The following is a 20,866-nucleotide window of genomic DNA, read 5'->3' as shown; positions in this document are numbered from 1 at the left end:
TTTCCCTTGGGCAGTTCAGTTTCTCAAGTGGAAGACCCTCCAATCTCCTGCCTGAAGAGTTTAAACCTGGCTTCTGGCACTCTGGGATCTACAGGGGAAGGAGGCTGAGGGAAATCTCATTGTTCAGTATGAAGCCTTCCCTGAGTCCCTTTGTTTTCATTTTAGCATCTGAACTCTACTATGTCTAAAGTCTTTAGCGCAGATCCCAGAAACCAGGGCTTCTCTAGTTTCATTTTTCTTGTTTGCCATGGGGAGGAAGTGAGGAAGCCATCTGGTATGGGGGTGAGGATCTGGAGGTTCAATTGCCCCATATGTATACTTTCAATGATTGCTCCTGCTTTCAGCATTGTCCCTTATTTGCACTATCTATATTGCCCCTGGTGTCTCCAATCCTTGAGCTTTCCAGATGCTTCTCAGCAGATTTTCCAGCTGCAGATGGGGACACCAAGACTTTGTGCCCTTTGCTCTGCTGAATGAATTACTGCGCCTCCATTCTGCTTTCTACCTTTCAAAAACTTGCAGATGGTTTTTTTTTTTTATTGCTTTCAATATCCTTTTATCACTTTTATTGCTTGCATTTAATGGGATTTTAGGAAGAAATGGTTAATATCAAGTCCTCTTTGGTTTGTTTCTAAAGCTAAAAGACAGACTGTGGCCCTGGAACTGCTTGAATCTGAAAGAAAATATGTCATTAACATCTCTCTGATCTTGAAGATAAAAGCCACATTCCAGGGGTCAGATGGAAAGAGGAATTCCAAAGAGAGAAGGTATCCATGCACTCATTGCCTTTGCTTTTCAGATTGATTAGGATTTAAGGTAAGTGGTTTATTGTTTCCACTTTGGGATTTCTGGGGCCTATAAAGAGTTCCAGAAATAGTCTTTGAAAAGAGAAGAGGCAGTGATGGCAGATGTCTCGGTTCACTTTGTGCTGCTATGACAGAATATCGTAGACTGGATAACTTTTAATGAACAGAAATTTATTCTCTCACAATTCTGGAGACTGGGGAGTCTAAGATCGAGGTGCTGGCAGATTGAATCTCTGGTTCCAAGATGGCACTTTGTTGTTGTGTCTTCCAGAGAGGAGGAACATTGCAGCCTTACATGGCAGAAGATCAGGAGAGAGCAGGAGAACCCACTCCCTCAGGCCCCTTTTGTAGTGGCAATAATCCATTCATAGTGCGGAGCTCTCACAACCTAAACACCCACCATAGGCTCCATCTCCCAGTACTGTTGCATTGGGGGTTACGTTTCCAGCACATGAATTTTGGGGGACACATTTAGATCATAGCAATAGGGAACCCCTGGCAAGTCTTAAACTTAGATTTTCATCAATGTAAGAAAATGAGTATAGTCTCCTGGGCCTTCAGGGTCTCTAACATGTCTTTTAAAAACTTAAAGGGGGAACAAATGCTACAGTGAGGGAGGTGTTGGTCTCTGTTGCCATCTGCATGGAGTCCCCATGGGTCACAGGTCTCTTAGAAGCGCAAGAGAATGAATGTGTGGCAAACCGAAGCACTCAGTGGCCATTAGAGAAATGATACAGGGCTGATATAACTCTGGACCTGGGCCTTATTATTCATGTGGGTGATCTTATGGTACTGGGTAATGCATGGGTGTGTGTGTGTGTGTGTGTGTGTGCTCATAGGGTCTGCCACCTGTTGTAACAGCACGCTTTCCCAATGTCGCAACACTCCACCTATATCTGTTCATAGTCTAGATTTTTTTCTGTTTCCCTCTATGTTGAGAGAAAGCAGGAAGGAGGAAAGTAAGACTTGGTGAAAAAGATTAATGTAATGAATATATAATAATCCAGAAAAATTGAGGAAAAGGCCAATCCAAAAGAACGGAAAGTCTGGATTATGGACTACTGTGGACGTATGTGGCATTATTACTTTAAACATTCCATTGGGGTGGTTCATAAATTCTGAATCTACCCAGGGAAGCCCCTAATTATATTTTCTTGCTCCTTACCATCCCCCCAAATCTATTTGACTTGGTGGCTGCCAACAATACACTCAAAACACATGCTGCCCTCCTACCTAAATGACCGAGTGAGGCACTACTCCCTGACAAACCCACGAGTGGCCTATTTTCAAGAGTTATTTTACTACAAAACAGAGGTAAACCAAATATGAAGCAACAAGAACAGAAAGGCTAAGGTGACCCAGCTAAAGCTGTGACCATCTGGATTGGGCCTCACCTCTCAGATACTGCCTAGATTCTCAGCCATCCTTCCTTCCCTATCTGGCCGTTCCAGTTCCCCCTCCTTGACCCTCCCAGCTGCGCTGCAGGCCTCTGGAAGTCTCTATGGGCTCCAGCTGTCTTGCTGTTGCCAAAGACCTACTCAGTTTATGGGAATGAAATCTAAAGGCGGTGTACCCTTTGGTGTGGCTTTGCTTCCACATAGAAAATTCTAAGCCAGCAGCGTCTCTTCTTAGTCTGAAAATCTGGGGAGGCGGGGTAAGTCAGGGAAAAGAGAAAACTGTTTACTGTGGAAGGGAGTAGTAAGCAGCTGCTCTGCTAGGCACTTGATTCGTAACTTCACGAAATATTTAGCAGAACCCTGTGACCCCTACCTTACAGACGAAGGAACTAAGGCCCAGAGAAGCTTAAAGCCACAGAACCAATTAGTGCCAGGATTCAAACGCAAGCCTGCCCGACCCTGTAGTGTGTGCTCTTATACATCATACCACTTCCCCAAAGCCACTGGCTTCATTAACAGCAATGTGTAAAGTTTCTCAGAGAGCCAGAAGCATACAGTTGTCTCTTCCTATTTCAAAATTCAGTCTTCCCTCTTGAACAGCCTGTACGTTTTTACTTCAGATCTCAGTTGATTTGTTAAGTCTGCTAGATATGTTGTCTAGCCCTTGTTGCAAGCCTCCAGCAGGCGGGAGGTCATAGGGGAGAGACCAGACCCTGCAGAAGATTTGGGTAGATAAAGAGAAGGCCCTTATTGACTTGCTGCCACTTCCTATTTTTCTAAATTGTTCTCTTATGACCCATCACTGGGAGGAAGGAGTAGATCTCTCCCTCAAATCCTACGAGATTGAAAAATTAAAGCTATCATACAATCCTCTATGAAAGTAAGATCATAGTTATTTCAAGATATCTGCGATAATGCTATTCATGTTAGTTATTTGCTAGACTAACCTTTTTTCTTTGCATGGACCAAGCAGAGAAAAGCTTCAACCCCACCCTCTTCGTTAGTACTGAATATGAAGTCTCTGGTTCTGAGCTTGGTGGTACTGCCGTTTTTCTATTTTAGGGTTAGATTTTCATTATCCTCCTCCATTCATTATCTTTCTTCTTTAAAGCTTTCCTGAAACCTCTGTGTGTACTTTATTTCTTTCTTTATTTTTTTGAGGCAGGATCTCACTCTGTTGCCCAGACTGGAGTGCAGTGGCATTATCTCGGCTCACTGTAACCTCCACTTCCCGGGTTCAAGTGATTCTCCTGCCTCAGCCTCCTGAGTAGCTGAGATTACAGGCACACACCACCATGCCTAGCTAATTTTTATATTTTTAGTAGAGATTAGGTTTCACCATTTTGGTCAGGCTGGTCTCGAACTCCTGACCTCAAGTGATCTAGCCACCTCAGCCTCTCAAAGTGCTGGGATTACAGGTGTGAGCCACTGTGCCCAGCCTTTGTGTGTACTTTAAATAGACCAGCTGAAGGAAATACAAAGCAGAATGAGATTGTTCCTTTTCCCTATCGGCATTTTTCTCCATGCAAAGATGAAAATAAGCATATTAACATTTACTAACTTTCCCATCACAAACCACAAACCTTCAGCACTTTTTACCCCATTGGAAAGTAAGCTGGGATGCAAATAACCTCCACTGCAAGTACAACTTGACATTCAAGCCTGAGGTGGCCACATCTTCTCCAACCTATTAAATAAAACCTTAGGTTTTTCCTAAAGAAAAGTGAGTCACTCAAGAGCTTCCTCAGCCTGTTTGAAGCCAGCCGTGCCCCTGGCTGAAAGGGCTGGAAGTTGCAGGGGCACATTGCTGCTGGCTGAAACCTGGGCAGAACTTGAGGGCTATGATTCATTTGTTTGTTTTGTTTAGAGACAGGGTCTCTGTCTGTCGCCCAGGCTGGAGAAGGGTGCAGCGGCCCAGTCACAGCTCATTGCAGCCTCAAACTTCTGGGCTCAAGTGATCCTCCCACCTCAGCATCCCCAGCTGGGATTACAGGCATGAGCCACCCTGTGCTCTTATACATCATACCACTAACAGCTACTTTTTCAGTTTATTATAAAGACGGTGTCTTGCTCTGTTGCCCAGGCTGTCATTTGTCGAAGGATCACAGAAGTTGGAGTTCTGGGCTTTTTGGCTCTGACTCACCTAGGTAGAGCCACAGCCTCAGGATCACAGTTCTGTCTGAACACTTATGGAGGGAGCAGTGATCAGCTCAGCAGGATTGTCAATTAGCCTTGTAAACTAAACTCCAGTGCTGTGTCCACCAAGAGCTCAACAAGCTTCGTGCTACAGATCACCACCAGGTGGCACACGTTTAATGATCATGCCCATCCAGGGTGGCGGGAACCTGCTACTGCCAAGCTCAGGAGTTATTTTGGCCTTATTCTGGGCTGACAAAAGCTAAGTTATTAACCTCAAACTATAACTGGATTTTTCTTTCTTGCTTTTAGTGTATTTCCCTCATTGATTAAGTACTATATTGTTAGGAGATAAAAACTTTGAAGGCTTTAGAAATAATAAACTACTAATGTTGCCAAAATTTCATCCCAGTAAGGAATAGGAAAAAAAAAAAGCTGAGCTCTGAATACTTCGTCTTCATGAAAAAGTTGCTTCTGGGCGTCAGGTCTGGCGCCAGGCAAAAGAGTGAAACAGGTTAAGTGTGGCTGTACTTGCCATCTTTCTCCCTTTGCTGTCTTTCTTCTGATTTCACACTCCTCCCTAATTTCAAATAATACCCTTGTTAAATTTTTTTAAAAGATTTAAAGCCCGTTTTCAATGTTTCGTATAGAATCCACTGTAGGTCATTGTTTTTCATGTAACTTATGTGCTTCCACAATACTTGATGGAGGCCTTAGCCTTCTCCAACCCCACCCTGAAATCTCAAACAGTCATCCCGGTGGGCAGTCCAGGAGGAGATTGGTACCAGCTCTCCCATTCTCCAAGTACATTGACCACAGTGCAGCAGAATGCAGCTCTCTAGAAAGAAAGGGAGAAGGAAGGAAGAAAGGGAAGGAGAGAGGGAGGGAGGGAGGGAGAGAGGAAGGGAGGAAGAAAGGGAGGGAGGGAGGGAGGGAGGGGAATGAAGGAACGAAAAAGGAAATCGATAATCCAAGACATTTTATATACATATATGGACAATTCTTCACAAAGTCAGATCTTCCCATGGTGCCCTAATATCTTCCAGGGTCACACCAGGACTATTATACAAAGTCATTTACAACCACTGGGTAGGAAGAAATCTTTTGCACCTAGATCTTTGGCTGGTGCAGCATTTTACACTTTCAGTACAATCAGTTGTGTTTTTCTCCATCAGGTTTATGGTCTTCTCCCAGTCAGTATACCCCCTAGCTACCCCTCCAAATTCCCCTCTGATCTGGACAGGGATTTCTTTGATCTCCTAAACCCACTGTTCCATTGTAAGCGCTCAGGTCAGGAGGCCTCTCCTCTTTTGTACCTGTAGGGGATCCAGGCACAGGAGGTGGAGGGAGTGGAAGATGGGAGTGGAAGTCTTCCTCATATCCTTTCACAGGGGGCTAGGTACCCTATTCTCGTGTTTGTGTGTCTCCTCTGAGCTACAGTCACAGAGGTCACTTTGCTTTGCTTGGAAATGAGTTGAAAAAAACCTCCTCTCGATCTGGCATCCTTCCTATTGTTCCAACAAAGGTTTGCTTGTTGGGAAAGCACCCCAGTTGTCCACGAGTTTACTCTCATTTGACCCTGGGGAAATATTCAAGTAAGTTCAGATCAACCAGACCATCTCTTTTCTGTTTGTTAAACTTGCGGTGCTGAAAGCATAAAGGAACCTACCTTAAGTCACCAAGTTAGAGCTCCAATCCTTGCTGTAACCCAAGAAAACTCTGCTTCTTTTTATTTTTTTCTTCCTCTTTTCTATAGGCCTCTAATCACATCACTCTTACCCAGCTAGTCCCCCTTCCTCTTCCTCCCATGATTCTCTATCTCTCCTCTCCACCCCACCCTTCTCTGACATCTCCCTTCTTCCCTTCCTTACTTCTGAAAAAGGGAAAAAAAAGAAAAAAGGAGGTACATTGCAAGATGGAGAAGAGAGGGATGGAAGGGTAGAAAAAGTGCTTTGTAAAATTCCAGGGAGTAGCAAGCCAGGCCTGGTCAGTAGCTGTATTAGGCCGTTCTCACATTGCTATAAAGAATACCTGAGACTGGGTAATTTGTAAAGTAAAGAGGTTTAATTGGATCACGGTTCTGCAGGCTGTACAGGAAGCAAGATGCTGGCATCTGCTCAGCCTCTGAGGAGGCCTCAGGAAACTTACAATTATGGTGGAAGGCGAAGGGGAAGCAGGCATGTCACAGGGCGCAGCAGGAGCAAGACAGAGAGACGGGAGGCGCTACGCACTTTTAAACAGCCAGAATTCATGAGAACTCACTCACTATCACTATCACTTGGTGGGACAGTACCAAAAGGGATGGTGCTAAACCATTCACGAGAAATTCACCCTCATGATACAATCACCTCTCACCAAGCCCCACTTCCAACACTGGGGTTACATTTCAGTATGAGAGTTGGGCAGGGACACACATCCAAACTGTATTAATAGCCTACCCAGACAAGACTGTCCTGGCCCAGTATTCCTCTTAGAAACTAAAGAAAAGGAAAAAAGAAACCCTCTGATACCCTACAACTCCCTGAGCTTTTTAGTTGCCAACTTTAAACAAATTTTCCTACTTACCTAAATAGCAGTCTCCTACTGGTAGCTGAGAATGGTCATGTAGATGCCACCTCAGTGCTGCATCTACAACACTAATTAGAATAGACTATTTTGCACATCAAATAGGAATAGCTCTAAAACATTGAAAAAGGTATCCCTTAGAATTTCCACTGCGTGTCGTTTAAATGAGCATGTAAAAAGGTCTTTCAAGTGATGTGCTCTTTATTTATTTGTATTTTATTTATGTATTTATTTATTTATTTATTTGTATTTTATTTATTTATTTATTTTGAGACAGAGTCTCGCTTTGTTACCCAGGCTGGGGTGAAGTGGCGTGATCTCAGCTCACTGCAACCTGTACCTCCCGGATTCAAGTGATTCTCCTGCCTTAGCCTCCCAAGTAGCTGGAATTACAGGTGCACGCCACCATGCCCAGCTAATTTTTGTATTTTTAGTAGAGATGGGGTTTCACCATGTTGGCCAGGCTGGTCTCGAACTCCTGACCTCAGGTGATCCGCCCAACTCCCAAAGTGCTGGGATTACAAGTGTGGCATGCCAGGCCTCTTTATTAGTTCAATACACATTTGTATAGAAGCCATTAGTAAAGGTTTTTTTTTTTGTTTGTTTTGTTTTTTTGTAGTCGGGATATCTGCTATTAGGTGTGCAATGAAAAACTTTAAAAAATCCTAAATGCAGGCCTGTGACTCACAGTATGTTGGATGGCTGGGAGAATGGGCCCTGCTGCATGTATTTTTGTAGGGTCCTTTCTTCTCTACACCTTGTTCGTGTGATTCCGTCTCTATTCTGTTTCAAGCCTCTTCCCTGGCTCTTTACGGTACCTCGTCCAGCAGCACCTGGATCTGCTTCACGCACTGCAGGAAAGGGTCCTGAAGTGGCCACGCCAAGGCGTTCTTGGAGATTTATTCCTTAAGTTAACAAATGACGAGGTAAGGTTTTTTCTGCCCCTCTATACATTTTACTTATACGGATTTGTGTCTCATTTGTCTACTTCTCTTAATAGAGAATCTAGAAGCAGTGAATTTCACAGCTAGAACCACTGAGATCTAGTCTAACTTTCTCATTCTACATACAGATCATGGAATGATTCAGAGAGATTTAAAAGCCTTGCTGAAATCACCCCGCTAGCTAGGTAGTTGGAGATGTGTGACTTTCAGAGCCCTAAGTTAGGTCTTCTGACTTCTAGTTCATAACTTTCCACTGTACTATAACTGCCTCCATTGAATACGCATGTGGATGTGTGTATGTATTGTGTGTGTGTTTTTATATAAATGTATGTATATGTATTTGTGGGCCGGGTGTGGTGGCTCGTGCCTGTAATCCCAACACTTTGGGAGGCTGAGGCAGGAGAATTGTTTGAACCCAGGACTTCAAAACTAGCTTGAGCGACACAGCAAGACCCTGTCTTTATTAAATTTAAAAAAAGTATATATACATTAAAACATGTATATATATGCATCTGTGTATATATATACACAAATATATATGCATCTGTGTATATATACACAAATATATATATACACACATGAGATATATACACACACATGCATATATATATACACATGAGAGTTTGTATATACATGTGTATTTTCACACACAATTTTCATTCCTTGGAGATTTTTTAAAAAATGTGATGGGTGGCTATTATCTTGAATTTTGCAATCTCTATAATATCCTACAAAGAAAATATGATCCAAGCCAGAGGCTGCAAACTCAAATGCCTACAGGGCCAGACAGTGGCATAAATGAGTGAAGTGAACACAGTATGGACTGGTGTGAAGTGTGAGCTGCAGTGGAGCAGCTGTGTTGTTCTACAAGGAATAGCTACTCAGCTTTATCCAATCATTATGGAGGAAAAAAGGACTAGAGTTGCCAGAGCTTCTGATATTTTAAGAAAAGCTGGAAATCCAGAATTTTGTGGGAAATTTTCTTATTTTTAAAAGACTGTGTGGGCTAATTAAAATTGGTCTGCAAGCCAGACTTTGCCTGAAATCAATTTCTGTGTATCAATTATGCTCAACTGTGGATAACAATACAAAGTTTACAAATTATTTTCTTCTACAGACTAGAGTGCATATAATGTACTAATATCCTCTAATATCATTTTTACTCACTTGTGTTCAGTATGCTTCCTTTAGCTGAGAATTATTATAACTTTAGAAGCTGAGAATGATTTTCCTAAGGGGATAATGCATAGATAAATATGCAATTAGTGGAAATATGCAATTACTAGAAAATGTTGTGAACTACTGATCTGGATGACATGAAGTGGGATGGGCAGAGTCCCTCATCTGGACGTACATGATTGACTGAAATGAAACGGAATTACAAAAATAAAAGATACATTTTTATTGTTAAATGACTAAAAAAATATATTTTCAACTTACATGAACCTCCCTCCTCCCTGGTTTCATTATTTCACTTTCTCTCATTAGGGAGGGGATGCTGAGTTTTGATTCCAAAGCGGTAGGAATGTTTACCTTAAAACCAAAATTTTTTTTAAGATACTTTTTTTTTTTTTTTTTGAGCTGGAGTCTCACTCTGTCCCCTAGGCTGGAGTGCAGTGGCGCAATCTCGGCTCACTGCAAGCTCTGCCTCCCGGGTTCATGCCATTCTCCTACCTCAGCCTCCTGAGTAGCTGAGATTAGAGGCACCTGCCATCATGCCTGGCTAATTTTTTGTATTTTAGTAGAGATGGGGTTTCACCGTGTTGCCCAGGCTGGTCTCGATCTCCTGAGCTCAGGCAATCCACCTGCCTTGGCCTCCCAAAGTGCTAGGATTACAGGCATGAGCCACCGCGCCCGATCTAAGATTAATTTTTTAAAGCCTCAAAATATATAAAATGAAGAACATATTAAATGAATAAGATAATCTCTGCAAAGTACTCTTCTTTTACATATATGACTCTATAAAAATATTATAGATCCTGTTTTCAGGTTCTTACCATGCATTTTTGTGTTTGTTTTAAAGAATAATTTCTTGGATTATTATGTTGCCTACCTAAGGGACCTGCCTGAGTGCATCTCATTGGTTCATGTTGTAGTCCTGAAAGAGGTGAGTTAACGCCATATATATGCTATCCTTCATCTGCACATGGCATCATATGATGTTGCTCATCCACCCAGTCAATACAGCGCATGCACTGTGCTTTCTAGGCTGGGGAATGGCCTGAACACAGCCACTAATACCACTACCTGACATTAAAGGAACTCACTTGAGGATCAGTGCCATTGTGTTGGTCCTCTCCCTGCCTTACTGACCCTCTGTTCCATTCCATTGGAACTATAGACAAACTATAGTTCTATAATGGGCATTCTATGCAGAGATCTCCAGGCTGCAGCTTACATGCTGTATGTGGTGGGTTTTTTTCCAGTCTCAGAAGATGTGAATCTGAATATTAAACTTCAGTCATCCTTTGTCAGTTTATAAGATAAGGTGGCTCTAGTCATGTTGCTTGAAGTATTGCTACTGCAATGATACATTAGGTGCTCAGTAAGCACATACACATCTATAACAACTTAGTTATTTCAGATCAATAGGAAAAAACAGTATCAGAAGCCCCAACACTAACAGTTAATCAAATTTCACAAGAGATGAGAGGTTCTGTCTTACTAAGTTTCTACTTCAACCCCCCACTACTCCCAACCCAGTATAATGCCTACCATGTTAGCTTTCAGCAAATATCTGGGAAAGAGAAGAGAAGGAAAAGGAAGGGACACAGAGAAAGTGCAGCATGTTTTCTGCGGCCAGGCCAGCTAACTAGGTTCTAATGACACTCCCTTTTCCATTGTCCTGAAGCGCCAAGTCTCCCTTAGAGCCTGTTACTACACCATTGTCATGATTACTTGCTGGAGAGTCTTAATGAATTAATTCAGCTAAAATATAGTTCATTGAGTGCCCGCTTCTGTCTGGAACTGCGCTGAGTGGAAGGAGAGGGTAGTTTGGAAATTTGGGTGGATTCAAAATAAGTATATGATATGCTCCCTGAGGGAGAAGAGCTGTCTCCTAGGGCATGTCCCTGAACATGTGGCCTCTCCTATGAGAGATCAATGCTCTATGACAATCTCTGGGAAGAAAATGCTCTGGGAGGAAACCCTTCCTACCCTGGTGGGACTGATTCGAGGTTCTGCTGCCACAGCTGGAGGAACACTGAAGAGTAACTTGACCTTTCTTTCATTCAGGGTGATGAAGAGATTAAATCTGACATCTACACGTTGTTTTTTCACATAGTCCAGCGCATCCCTGAATATCTGATACATCTGCAGGTAGGCATGGGTGGGAAAGCCACCAAACTGATTTGCATGCTAAATAATTATTGGTTTTGGCTCCCAACTGAGAAATACTGTAAAGCCTCAAGAATCATTAATATTTCTAAGAAGTGTTTATTTAGATTGTTATGATTACCTGATAACCCATAATACCCTGTGGTATGAGCTAAAACCTTTTTTTTTTTTTTTTTGAAACAGAGTCTTGCTCTGTCACCCAGGCTGGAGTACAGTGGTGTGATCTAGGCTCACTGCAACCTCTGCCTCCTGGGTTCAAGTGACTCTTCTGCGTCAGCCTCCCGAGTAGCTGGGACTACAGGCATGTGCCACCATGCCCAGCTAATTTTTGTATTTTTAGTAGAGATGGGGTTTCACCATGTTGGCCAGGCTGGTCTTGAACTCCTGACCTCAAGTGATCTGCCCGCCTCAGCCTCCCAAAGTGGTGGGATTACAGGTGTGAGCCGCTGCAGCCAGCCTAAAATCTTTATTTCTAAAAATTTTCAGCTCATGATGCTTACCTCTGAAGTTCTATCTTTACTTACCAGCAACTTCCACCTCAGCTGATCCAGGATCTTTCTAGAACCACTCCTGCTAGATTCTAAGCACCTCATCCAGTTCTTTCCATTTTGGTTTTTACAGCTATCTAAATGCCGCCACCTGACATCTAAATATCCATCTAACCTGTTCACTTAACTGCTATCCTGACTACTTTCTTTTGGCATGGGTCCAAGGTTCTACCATGCCATGCTTAAGCTTTATGTCACAGAAGAGGCATGAAGATGATGAGCTGATGTCTTCACACCAATTTCCTGCAGGACTTGTGATATCCTGGAGGAAGAAGAGTTGAAAGAGAGGTTCACTAACCCCCACCAGACCCTCTTCTTCCCACCACCCACCTGTTCTGGTTTAATTGCTGACTGATCTTCTTAAGTAATTCAATGAAAGCATCTTAGAAATGCTTGGGATTAATTTCAGGTAGAAGTAGTCCAGTAGTCCAGTATCAAAGTATCAATATTGAAAAGACTTTTTTTTTTTTTTTTTTTTTTTTTTGAGACAGGGTCTGGCTCTGTTGCTCAGGCTGGAGTGCAGTGGTGTGATCTTGGCTTGATCTTGGCTCACTGCAGCATCAACCTCCCAGGCTCAAGCAATGCTCCCACCTCGGCCTCCTGAGTAGTTGAGACTACAGGTGCTTGCCACCATGCCTGGCTTATTTATTTATTTATTTATTTTTATTTTTTGAGATGGAGTCTCACTCTGTCGCCCAGGCTGGAGTGCAGTGGCACGATCTCAGCTCACTGCAACCTCCGCCTCCCGGGTTCATGCCATTTTCCTGCTTCAGCCTCCGGAGTAGCTGGGACTACAGGCGCCCACCACCACACCCGGCTAATTTTTGTGTTTTTAGTGGAGATGGGGTTTCACCGTGTTAGCCAGGATGGTCTCGATCTCCTGGTGATCTGCCCGCCTCACCTCCCAAAGTGCTGGGATTACAGGTGTGAGCCACCACCCGTGCCCTGAAAAGACTTTCAATTGTATATAGCTTTAGATCCTAAAAGCATTTTCTCACAATAATGATCTTACTTAATCCTTTCAACAATCCCATGAAATAGGTATTATTGTTGTCATGTTTTACAAGAGAAAATGCAAGGCCAAATAAGTTAACAATTTACCCAAGTTAACACACCTAGTAGGTAAAAAAAACTAGGACTGAAACCCAGGTTTTGCAAATAGTAGAATATGGCAAACAAGCCCTGGTTCTACTCTCTGACTTGAGTTCAAATCTTGCCTCCATTATTTACTAGATGTGTGACCTGATGAAGATCATTTACCTTCTTCGTACCTCGATTTCCTTACTTGTTAAATGGAGTTTATAATGGTACCTATTTAAGCATGTTGCGGTAACAATTAAATGAGATAATATACATAAAGGGCTTACTACCTGGCAATAGGAAGTACTCGATACATTTTAGCTTTCCCAAATCCAAGTCCTAGGCATGTTCCACTACAGCACAGCGGGGAATGTAACAGAAGGGGCCACCAGGCTTGATCATAAACATCCCCCTCCCTCGCCTGCCTTGATGCCTGACGTTCTCATCATTGGTCTGGCTCTTTTGAGTTAAGGCACTACTTATAGACAGTAATTGTTAGAATGCCGCTATTATTTCAGAGGTCCAATTAGGAGATGCTTCTAACTTTTCAGATGAAATTATTTTATGTTCACTTTCAACTCAAACAGGTACGATAGTGACTTATTTTCCATTGGTATGATAGAGAGCAGCCAGTTTGACCTTTCAGCGTATAATTAGATGGGGGTCATGTGTATTGTTCATTGTTTTGATTAAATGGCTATGAATCTCCCACAATAGATCAAGGTGAGGTGCCGAAGAGAAAAAACAAATTTTCATGCTGATTATGCAATGCTACTTCCTTTTCCCCTCCATCCAGAACGTCCTGAAGTTCACAGAGCAGGAGCACCCTGACTATTATCTACTACTGGTGTGTGTCCAGCGCCTCCGAGTATTTATCTCACACTACACCCTGCTGTTTCAATGCAATGAAGATTTGCTTATTCAGAAACGGAAAAAGCTCAAGAAGTAAGGTTCTGATGGTGTGGTCTAGAGGGTTGAAGACCAGTTACTATGGGTGTCTTTCACAAGTAACCACGTTGTGTGTTAAGTACCTGAAATGCAGTGGTGGGAGGTAGAAGGAAAGAGAGAAGGGGAGAGAAAGAGCTAGTCAGACTGGTTATAGGAGCAAGACACTGACTACCCAGTGGAAATTATTTTAGCAAAAAAAACACTTCACTCTACTGCTTACATAGACCCCCTCTCATCCCATGTTGCTAACCACCTCAAAAATAGTTCAACTGCCCTAAACTTGCCTGGTTCAAAACTGCAGTTAAAAGGCCACAACATAGTTTTCTTTATTAATTCAACAGATATTTATTGAGCACCTATTGTGTGTCAGGCACTGTTCCATGCACTGAATATAGTGAAAGGAACAAAATGGCCCCAACCAAATCTTTGCCACATGGAGTTTCCTTTTTAGAGTTGGACAGTGAACAAATAAATAAGATGGTGATATGTGATATGGATAAAAATAAAGCAAATAAGGGAGAGGAATTTCAGATAGGTTTTATATTTGGGAGAAATAGGAAGCGTGGATTAGGGAGGATCTGAGCTTCGGAGGGAACAGAAGCAACCCACAGCACAGCTTCCTAATGACCTGGATTTCCTTCAATTTCATCCCAACTCCTGTGGAGGAAAACAACCATTTCTGTGGAAGCCGCAGACCAGAAAAAGATGCTGTCTCCCAAGCCAGGGTTCCTGTTATGGAAGCTGTCTCTCCATACCCCCAACCCCTTCCCCCAAGCTCTTTTCAGCCAGTGAATCAGCTTCCCTAGTCCTGCCAGCTTGCACCCTATTAAGCAAAGCAACTTAGTTTGCAAAGGCCCCTGGAGATAGAGGCCTTCACAGCAAACTTTATCTGAGACATCTCTCTATCTTTTTTGGCATAATACGTGTTCAGAGAGCCAGTTTGCCACTGTACAACCTGAGAACTGTTACTTCCATTCTGTTAGGTCATCCATGGCGAAGCTGTACAAAGGGCTGGCTTCCCAGTGTGCCAATGCTGGGCAAGATGCTTCCCCCACTGCAGGTCCTGAGGCTGTCCGTGACACTGGGATCCACTCAGAAGAGTTGCTGCAACCCTACCCTTCTGCTCCCAGTTCTGGCCCTGCCGTCACGTAAGCACCTGTTGCTGTGGCAAGGTTAATGCCAATGCCTTTGGGACCCAGCCAGTCTGTGCGGGTTAGCAGGGCAGCCTAGATTCCTCCATCCCCTTTCCCCATCAGGCTTATATGTGCCAACCAAGCAGCCAACCCGATTGTTGGGTCCCAGAGGAAGGCACTAATGTTAAGGGACAGGTGTAGAAAGTGGGAAGAGAGGCAGAAAGTAGATATTTACTTCATGGATCACTTCAACTCTTGAGGCAGTTACAAAACTTCATCTTCTTTGAAATGCAACAAATAGAGCCAAAATATGAAACCCCTAGAGATTATACCCAGACTCAACAATATGGCTGCCACTGCACTCTGCGTATGGAAAGTAAAACCCCCAATCTTTCTTCCAAGTTAAAAGAGAATTCAAATGAGGTCAATATTTTGTTTCACTCTTTCACATGTTAACGTGAGACCTAATTTTCATTTTCAGACCACCAGAGTAAGATATTGGTTTTAGCATTTATATTTGCATTGTTTTTATTTTTTTTGAGACCGAGGTACAACGGCATGATCTCAGCTCACTGCAACCTCCGCCTCCCAGGTTCAAGGGATTCTCCTGCCTCAGCCTCCCGACTAGCTGGGATTACAGGCGCCTGCCACCATGCCCGGCTAATTTTTGTACTTAGTAGAGACAGGGTTTTACCATGTTGGCCAGGCTGCCACCATGCCCGGCTAATTTTTGTACTTTTAGTAGAGACGGGGTTTTACCATGTTGGCCAGGCTGGTCTCAAACTCCTGACCTCAGGCGATCCGTCTGCCTCGGCCTCCCAAAGTCTTTATGCATTTTTGTGGTAGAATTAAAATATGAATACATAAACTAGCAGAATAACCACTTCTGGTCAGTGTCCACTTACATCTGTCAATTTAAGTCCAGAACAACTGGACATCCCATCTGATGGTACCCTATCCTAGTTTGTAAACTGTGTAAATTATCCATTACCCATGACTCCAAAACCAAAAACCCTCCATGAAATTGGGCATATCGAGTGACAGCTTTTACATGTTGGTAATTCTTTGTGGGTGGAAGTTTGAGATTAATTATATAGCATGCTTTACAGTGACAAGGAATATTTTAAAATTTTTATTATGAAAATTTCAAATTTACATAGAAGAGTTCAGTGAACTCCACATGCCCTCATCCAGATTCAACAGCTATCAAGATCATGCCACGTTTACCTTATCTAGGAACGTAATTTGTTTCTGAGTGTGAAGATCCACAAGTCGAACAGAAGTTGAGTTTTCCATTCTTTCGTATGACTCTGCTAGGGCAAGCAAGGGAGAGAAGAGAGTTGAAGGTGTGCCTTGGAGCACCGCAGGTGGTGAGGAGGGTCAGGGCTTCCACGCGGGGTGATGACAGTCCCTGGCCCGCAGGCCATTTCCCAGAAGCTCAGACAATACCTTCGGGCCTCCGCTCGACGGACTGCCTTGTCCACTCTCCGCCTGGGAACGGGGGTTCGTGGGAGCGCCTTAGTGGAAGTTTGTGGAGCTCGGGAGGTGGCATGCACAGGCGCCTCGGAGCGCGGCCCCGAGGGGCGCCGGCAGGCGAGAAGCCTGCACTAACCGGCCGTAAGCACAGCTCTTTTGTACTCTGTTTTCCCCCTAAAGACATCTGATGCCCCCAGTGAAGAAAAGCCAACAGCAGCAAAGCCTGATGGAGAGCATGCAGCCCGGGAAGCCCAGTGACTGGGAGCTGGAGGGCAGGAAGCACGAGCGGCCCGAGAGCCTTCTGGCACCGACGCAGTTCTGCGCGGCCGAGCAGGACGTGAAGGCGCTGGCCGGGCCCCTGCAGGCCATCCCGGAGATGGACTTCGAGCCCTCTCCGGCGGAGCCGCTGGGCAACGTGGAGCGCTCCCTGCGCGCCCCGGCCGAGCTCCTGCCCGATGCCCGCGGCTTCGTGCCCGCGGCCTACGAAGAGTTCGAGTACGGCGGCGAGATCTTCGCGCTGCCCGCGCCCTACGACGAGGAGCCGTTCCAGGCTCCGGCCCTCTTCGAGAACTGCTCGCCCGCCTCCTCCGAGTCCAGCCTGGACATCTGCTTCCTGCGGCCCGTCAGCTTCGCCATGGAGGCCGAGCGGCCGGAGCACCCGCTGCAGCCGCTGCCCAAGAGCGCTACGTCGCCGGCGGGCAGCAGCAGCGCCTACAAGCTGGAGGCGGCGGCGCAGGCGCACGGCAAGGCCAAGCCGCTGAGCCGCTCTCTCAAAGAGTTCCCGCGTGCGCCGCCAGCCGACGGCGTGGCCCCACGCCTCTACAGCACGCGCAGCAGCAGCGGCGGCCGCGCGCCCATCAAGGCCGAGCGCGCCGCGCAGCCGCACGGCCCGGCCGCCGCCGCCGTCGCCGCCCGCGGCGCACCCAGGACCTTCTTCCCCCAACAGAGGTCCCAAAGCGAAAAACAGACCTATTTGGAAGTAAGGAGGGTAAAGTAAAACCGAACCGAAACCCACAGCGTCGACGGCCCCAGGCCTAGATCTGCAGGAAGCATCCCGAGTTTTCCTAGCGTGGAGGGGAGCGGGGCCGGGCCAGGCTAGGGGGCGGCTGCGCGAGCCGTCGTCGGGTGGAGGTGGAGGGAGAGCAGGGGCAGCCCCCGCGCCCTGCGAGCTGTAGGCTGCTGGGCCCTGGAAGTCGAGTGGCAGCGCCTGTTCTCCAGTACCAGGACCCAAAGAGCTTGCCTCATATGGTACACGAGGGATGGCAGAGGTAGCAGAGAAGCCCGCCACTCTTTAGACCTGATTAACACATACGCATTTAGGGAGTTATGGGTAATCTCTTCCTGCTTATGTGAAGAGTTGCACTTTTTTCAGAGCCCCGCACGCAGGTCCCGGGCCAGTGTGTTTCTTCTGTCTGTGAGGTGTCGTTTCTATGTTGAGAATATGGAACACGGTGCGCCAGCCTACTCCACTTCCTCCCGGCAGCATTCTTGCTTGTAGCTAGGGAGGAGGCAAGTTGCCCTAGCTCAAGGTAGACTCGCTGCGCAATTTGCTGCAAAGCCAGCTTTATTTCTGCTTGCTTTTCTTTTGACTGGAAAAGAGTGTCCTATTAATTTGCAAACTCTATTGGGACAGGGACATCCCAAAATAGAAACCTTCTTTGGCCTCAGTGAATGTTGAGGTATTCTGATGGCCAACCCCTGTGTCTGCAGGTCTACAGGTGTTTGATATTTTGGTGTCTAATTGTGGTGTCTGCAAGCCTGGAGGGCATTTAAAGAGGTCTTTAAATACTTATCCATGAAGTGCTAATAGTTTCTGAGCAAATAATTGCTCTGATCTGATTAAGCAGAGCATAAGTAACATGATAGCTCTGACCTGTGCGAGCACCCTTCCGTTCCAACTATTCTCATTTTCGAATGGAAACAGTGATGACACTGACTTTTCTCATTCATTAATTTTTCAGCAAACACTGAGTTCTTGTCTTGTACCAGGCTCTGTGCTAATTGCTGAAAATTCAGAAATAAACCAGTCTCTATCCTCCGGGACCACTGGCTTAGTACAGGAAGGAGACACAGGAACACAGAATTATGTAATAAACTGTGGGAGCACATGGGAGGGATATTTAAAACCTTTGGGGTCATGGTGGTCAGAGAAGGCCTCCTAGATAAGTTGAATGTCCGAATTAGATTGTAAAAGCTGCCTAGAAGTTGGCTAGGGGAAGAGTGAGGTAGGGAAGCGTGAGAAAAGCATGGTGATGCCTTTTCTCTGGCATACTGTGCCATGTCAAAGTGGTGGAAATTAGGCCAGAGGAATAGGAAGGGGCGGGATCATGAAGAGCCTTGGAGCTTGCTGCCCACCTGCACTCCAGCAGTGAAAGTCTGTGTCTGGTCCCTGCAGAGGACAAAAACATGTAATACTGTGCTCAGCTAAAGCTGCTGAGGTTCTCTGGGGTTCTCAGATTTTCCTCTAGCTCTGATTTTCAACTCCAAGCTTTGTAAAATTCGATTAGGCAGAATTTCTTGGAGAAATCAATCTTAGGCATGTGTCAGAGTTTAGAAGTTTATTGAAAGGGGAAGTAAATGGAAATTATAGTGCCAATTCAGTGTGACTTGGGATAAGCAGAGGTTTACATACAGAACCTTCTAACTAGTATAGTCTGTACTGTAAAGAACTTTTATTTCATATGTAATAACAATGTCCTTTTGTAGTTGATTTGTGAAAAATTTGGGGTTCAACAATTGTAAGGCAAAAACCATTAATCAGAAATATATCTGAGAAGCAAACAATGAGTAATATATTTGTGGCTGTTTACCAGACATACCAAATAACAATAACAATGTATCAGGAACCGTTAATTGCACATACTGGCCAGCAAGTTTCATCTCCTAACAGTGTAAGACATGCGTCAAGTCAGTTCAAAATGAGATACCAAGGAAATTGCAAATGGAAGTCAGTTAAAAGAGGCATTTTCTCTAGCAATATCATTAAAATTTTCAAGCATGCAAAGTTCCCAATACTTATTTCTGTTTCTGGACACAATTTTTCTTTCTAAAAACTTAAAAGGCCTTGGTTGTGGCCAGGTGCGGTGGCTCACGCCTGTAATCCTAGCACTTTGGGAGGCCGAGGTGGGCGGATCATGAGGTCAGGAGATCGAGACCATCCTGGTTAACACGGTGAAACCCCGTCTCTACTAAAAATACAAAAAAAAAAAAAAAAAAAAAATTAGCCGGGCATGGTGGTGAGCGCCTGTAGTCCCAGCTACTCAGGAGGCTGAGGCGAGAGAATGGCGTGAACCCGGGAGGTGGAGCTTGCAGGGAGCCGAGATCGCATCACTGCACTCCAGCCTGGGAGAAAGTGTGAGACTCCGTCTCAAAAAAAAAAAAAAGGCCCTGGTTATTAGGAGTCCTAGAGAGAGGTAGCATGCAGAGTGCAGGTGGGCAGAGACCATGTGGGTATACATATGTGCATGGGCATGTATGTGCATGTCTGCATGTCTAAGTATATATATGCATGTTTGTGTGTGTTGGAGGTGATGGTGGAATGGTGTTTTAGTTGCAAAAGATAAACCCCTCAAAAGCTCTATCCTTAAAGGTATCAACTCTTTGCTTTTGAGATGTGCAAAACTCCTAGTGTTTCATCCCTTTAAATACTCTGTATATCTTTCACCCAGCCCAGCAGAGCTAGCCGAGACCTAGTCTCTAGTGTTTTGTCTCTTTTAGAGTCAAGAAAGAAGATGGTATGCTCTAGTGAGAACACGTGACTGTCAGGAGCTCTAGGTTCTAGTCCTGGCTCTGCTGCCCAGTAGCTGTGTGCTTTTGGACAAGTCACTTGGCTTCTCTGTGCCTCCAGTTGTCTCAAAATAAAACAACCTATCTCACAGGGTTGTTGGGAGGATCAGGCCAAAGAAGATACAATTTTTGAGTAGGCTTTATAAAGTATGAAATGCTATTGAGATCATGGTTCCATAGAACGATTTTCCTTAAACCATTAATAGATTTAGTCACTAAATAGTCTCTAAAAGCCCATTTCTCAAAATATGGGGGTATTAGCAAATGCATTGCCTGGGAACTTGTTATAGATGCAGAATTTGCACCCCAGACCTACTGAATCAGAATTTAGGATCATTTGCGGGTGATTGATATAAACATTAAGTGTAGGTGGGCAGAAGCATGCCTTAAGTCAGTGGTCCCCGACTTTTTTGGCACCAGGGACCAGTTTTGGGAAAGGCAATTTTTCCACAGACTGCGGAGGGGGAGGTGGTTTCAAGATGATTCAAGTGCATTACAATTTATTGTGTACTTTATTTCTGTTATTATTATGTTGTAATATATAATGAAATAATTATACAACTCACCATAATCTAGGATCAGTGGGAGCCCTGAGTTTGTTTTCCTGCAACTAGACGGTCCCATCTGGGGGTGATGGGTGAGAGTGACACCTGAAGTGTGTCACTTATGTCCAATCTACTCTGTAATCTCATTTTGGTTGCTGTCACTGCA

General features: G+C 44.6%; 1 protein-coding gene across 16 annotated transcripts in view; it reads left to right on the top strand.

The window, feature by feature from the left end:
• ARHGEF33 (Rho guanine nucleotide exchange factor 33) overlaps positions 1-20,866 on the top strand; it is an 84,244-nt gene that overhangs the window by 53,412 nt on the left and 9,966 nt on the right. For 9 of the 16 annotated variants that reach the window (XM_525737.9, XM_054678358.2, XM_063789974.1 and 6 more), the window contains 7 exons: positions 638-767; positions 7,698-7,830; positions 9,872-9,955; positions 11,083-11,166; positions 13,609-13,757; positions 14,744-14,908; positions 16,550-17,357. In XM_525737.9, coding sequence (XP_525737.4) covers positions 638-767; positions 7,698-7,830; positions 9,872-9,955; positions 11,083-11,166; positions 13,609-13,757; positions 14,744-14,908; positions 16,550-17,357 — 1,553 coding nt within the window. The remainder of the gene's footprint in view (positions 1-637; positions 768-7,697; positions 7,831-9,871; positions 9,956-11,082; positions 11,167-13,608; positions 13,758-14,743; positions 14,909-16,549; positions 17,358-20,866) is intronic. The other 7 variants (XM_054678357.2, XM_054678359.2, XM_063789975.1 and 4 more) reach the window with 1 other exon arrangement.

This window comes from Pan troglodytes, chromosome 12, assembly GCF_028858775.2.
Source record: "Pan troglodytes isolate AG18354 chromosome 12, NHGRI_mPanTro3-v2.0_pri, whole genome shotgun sequence".
NCBI lineage: Eukaryota > Metazoa > Chordata > Mammalia > Primates > Hominidae > Pan > Pan troglodytes.
The sequence above is the reverse complement of the archived record's forward strand: the minus strand, read 5'-3'. Positions and strand labels throughout refer to the sequence as shown.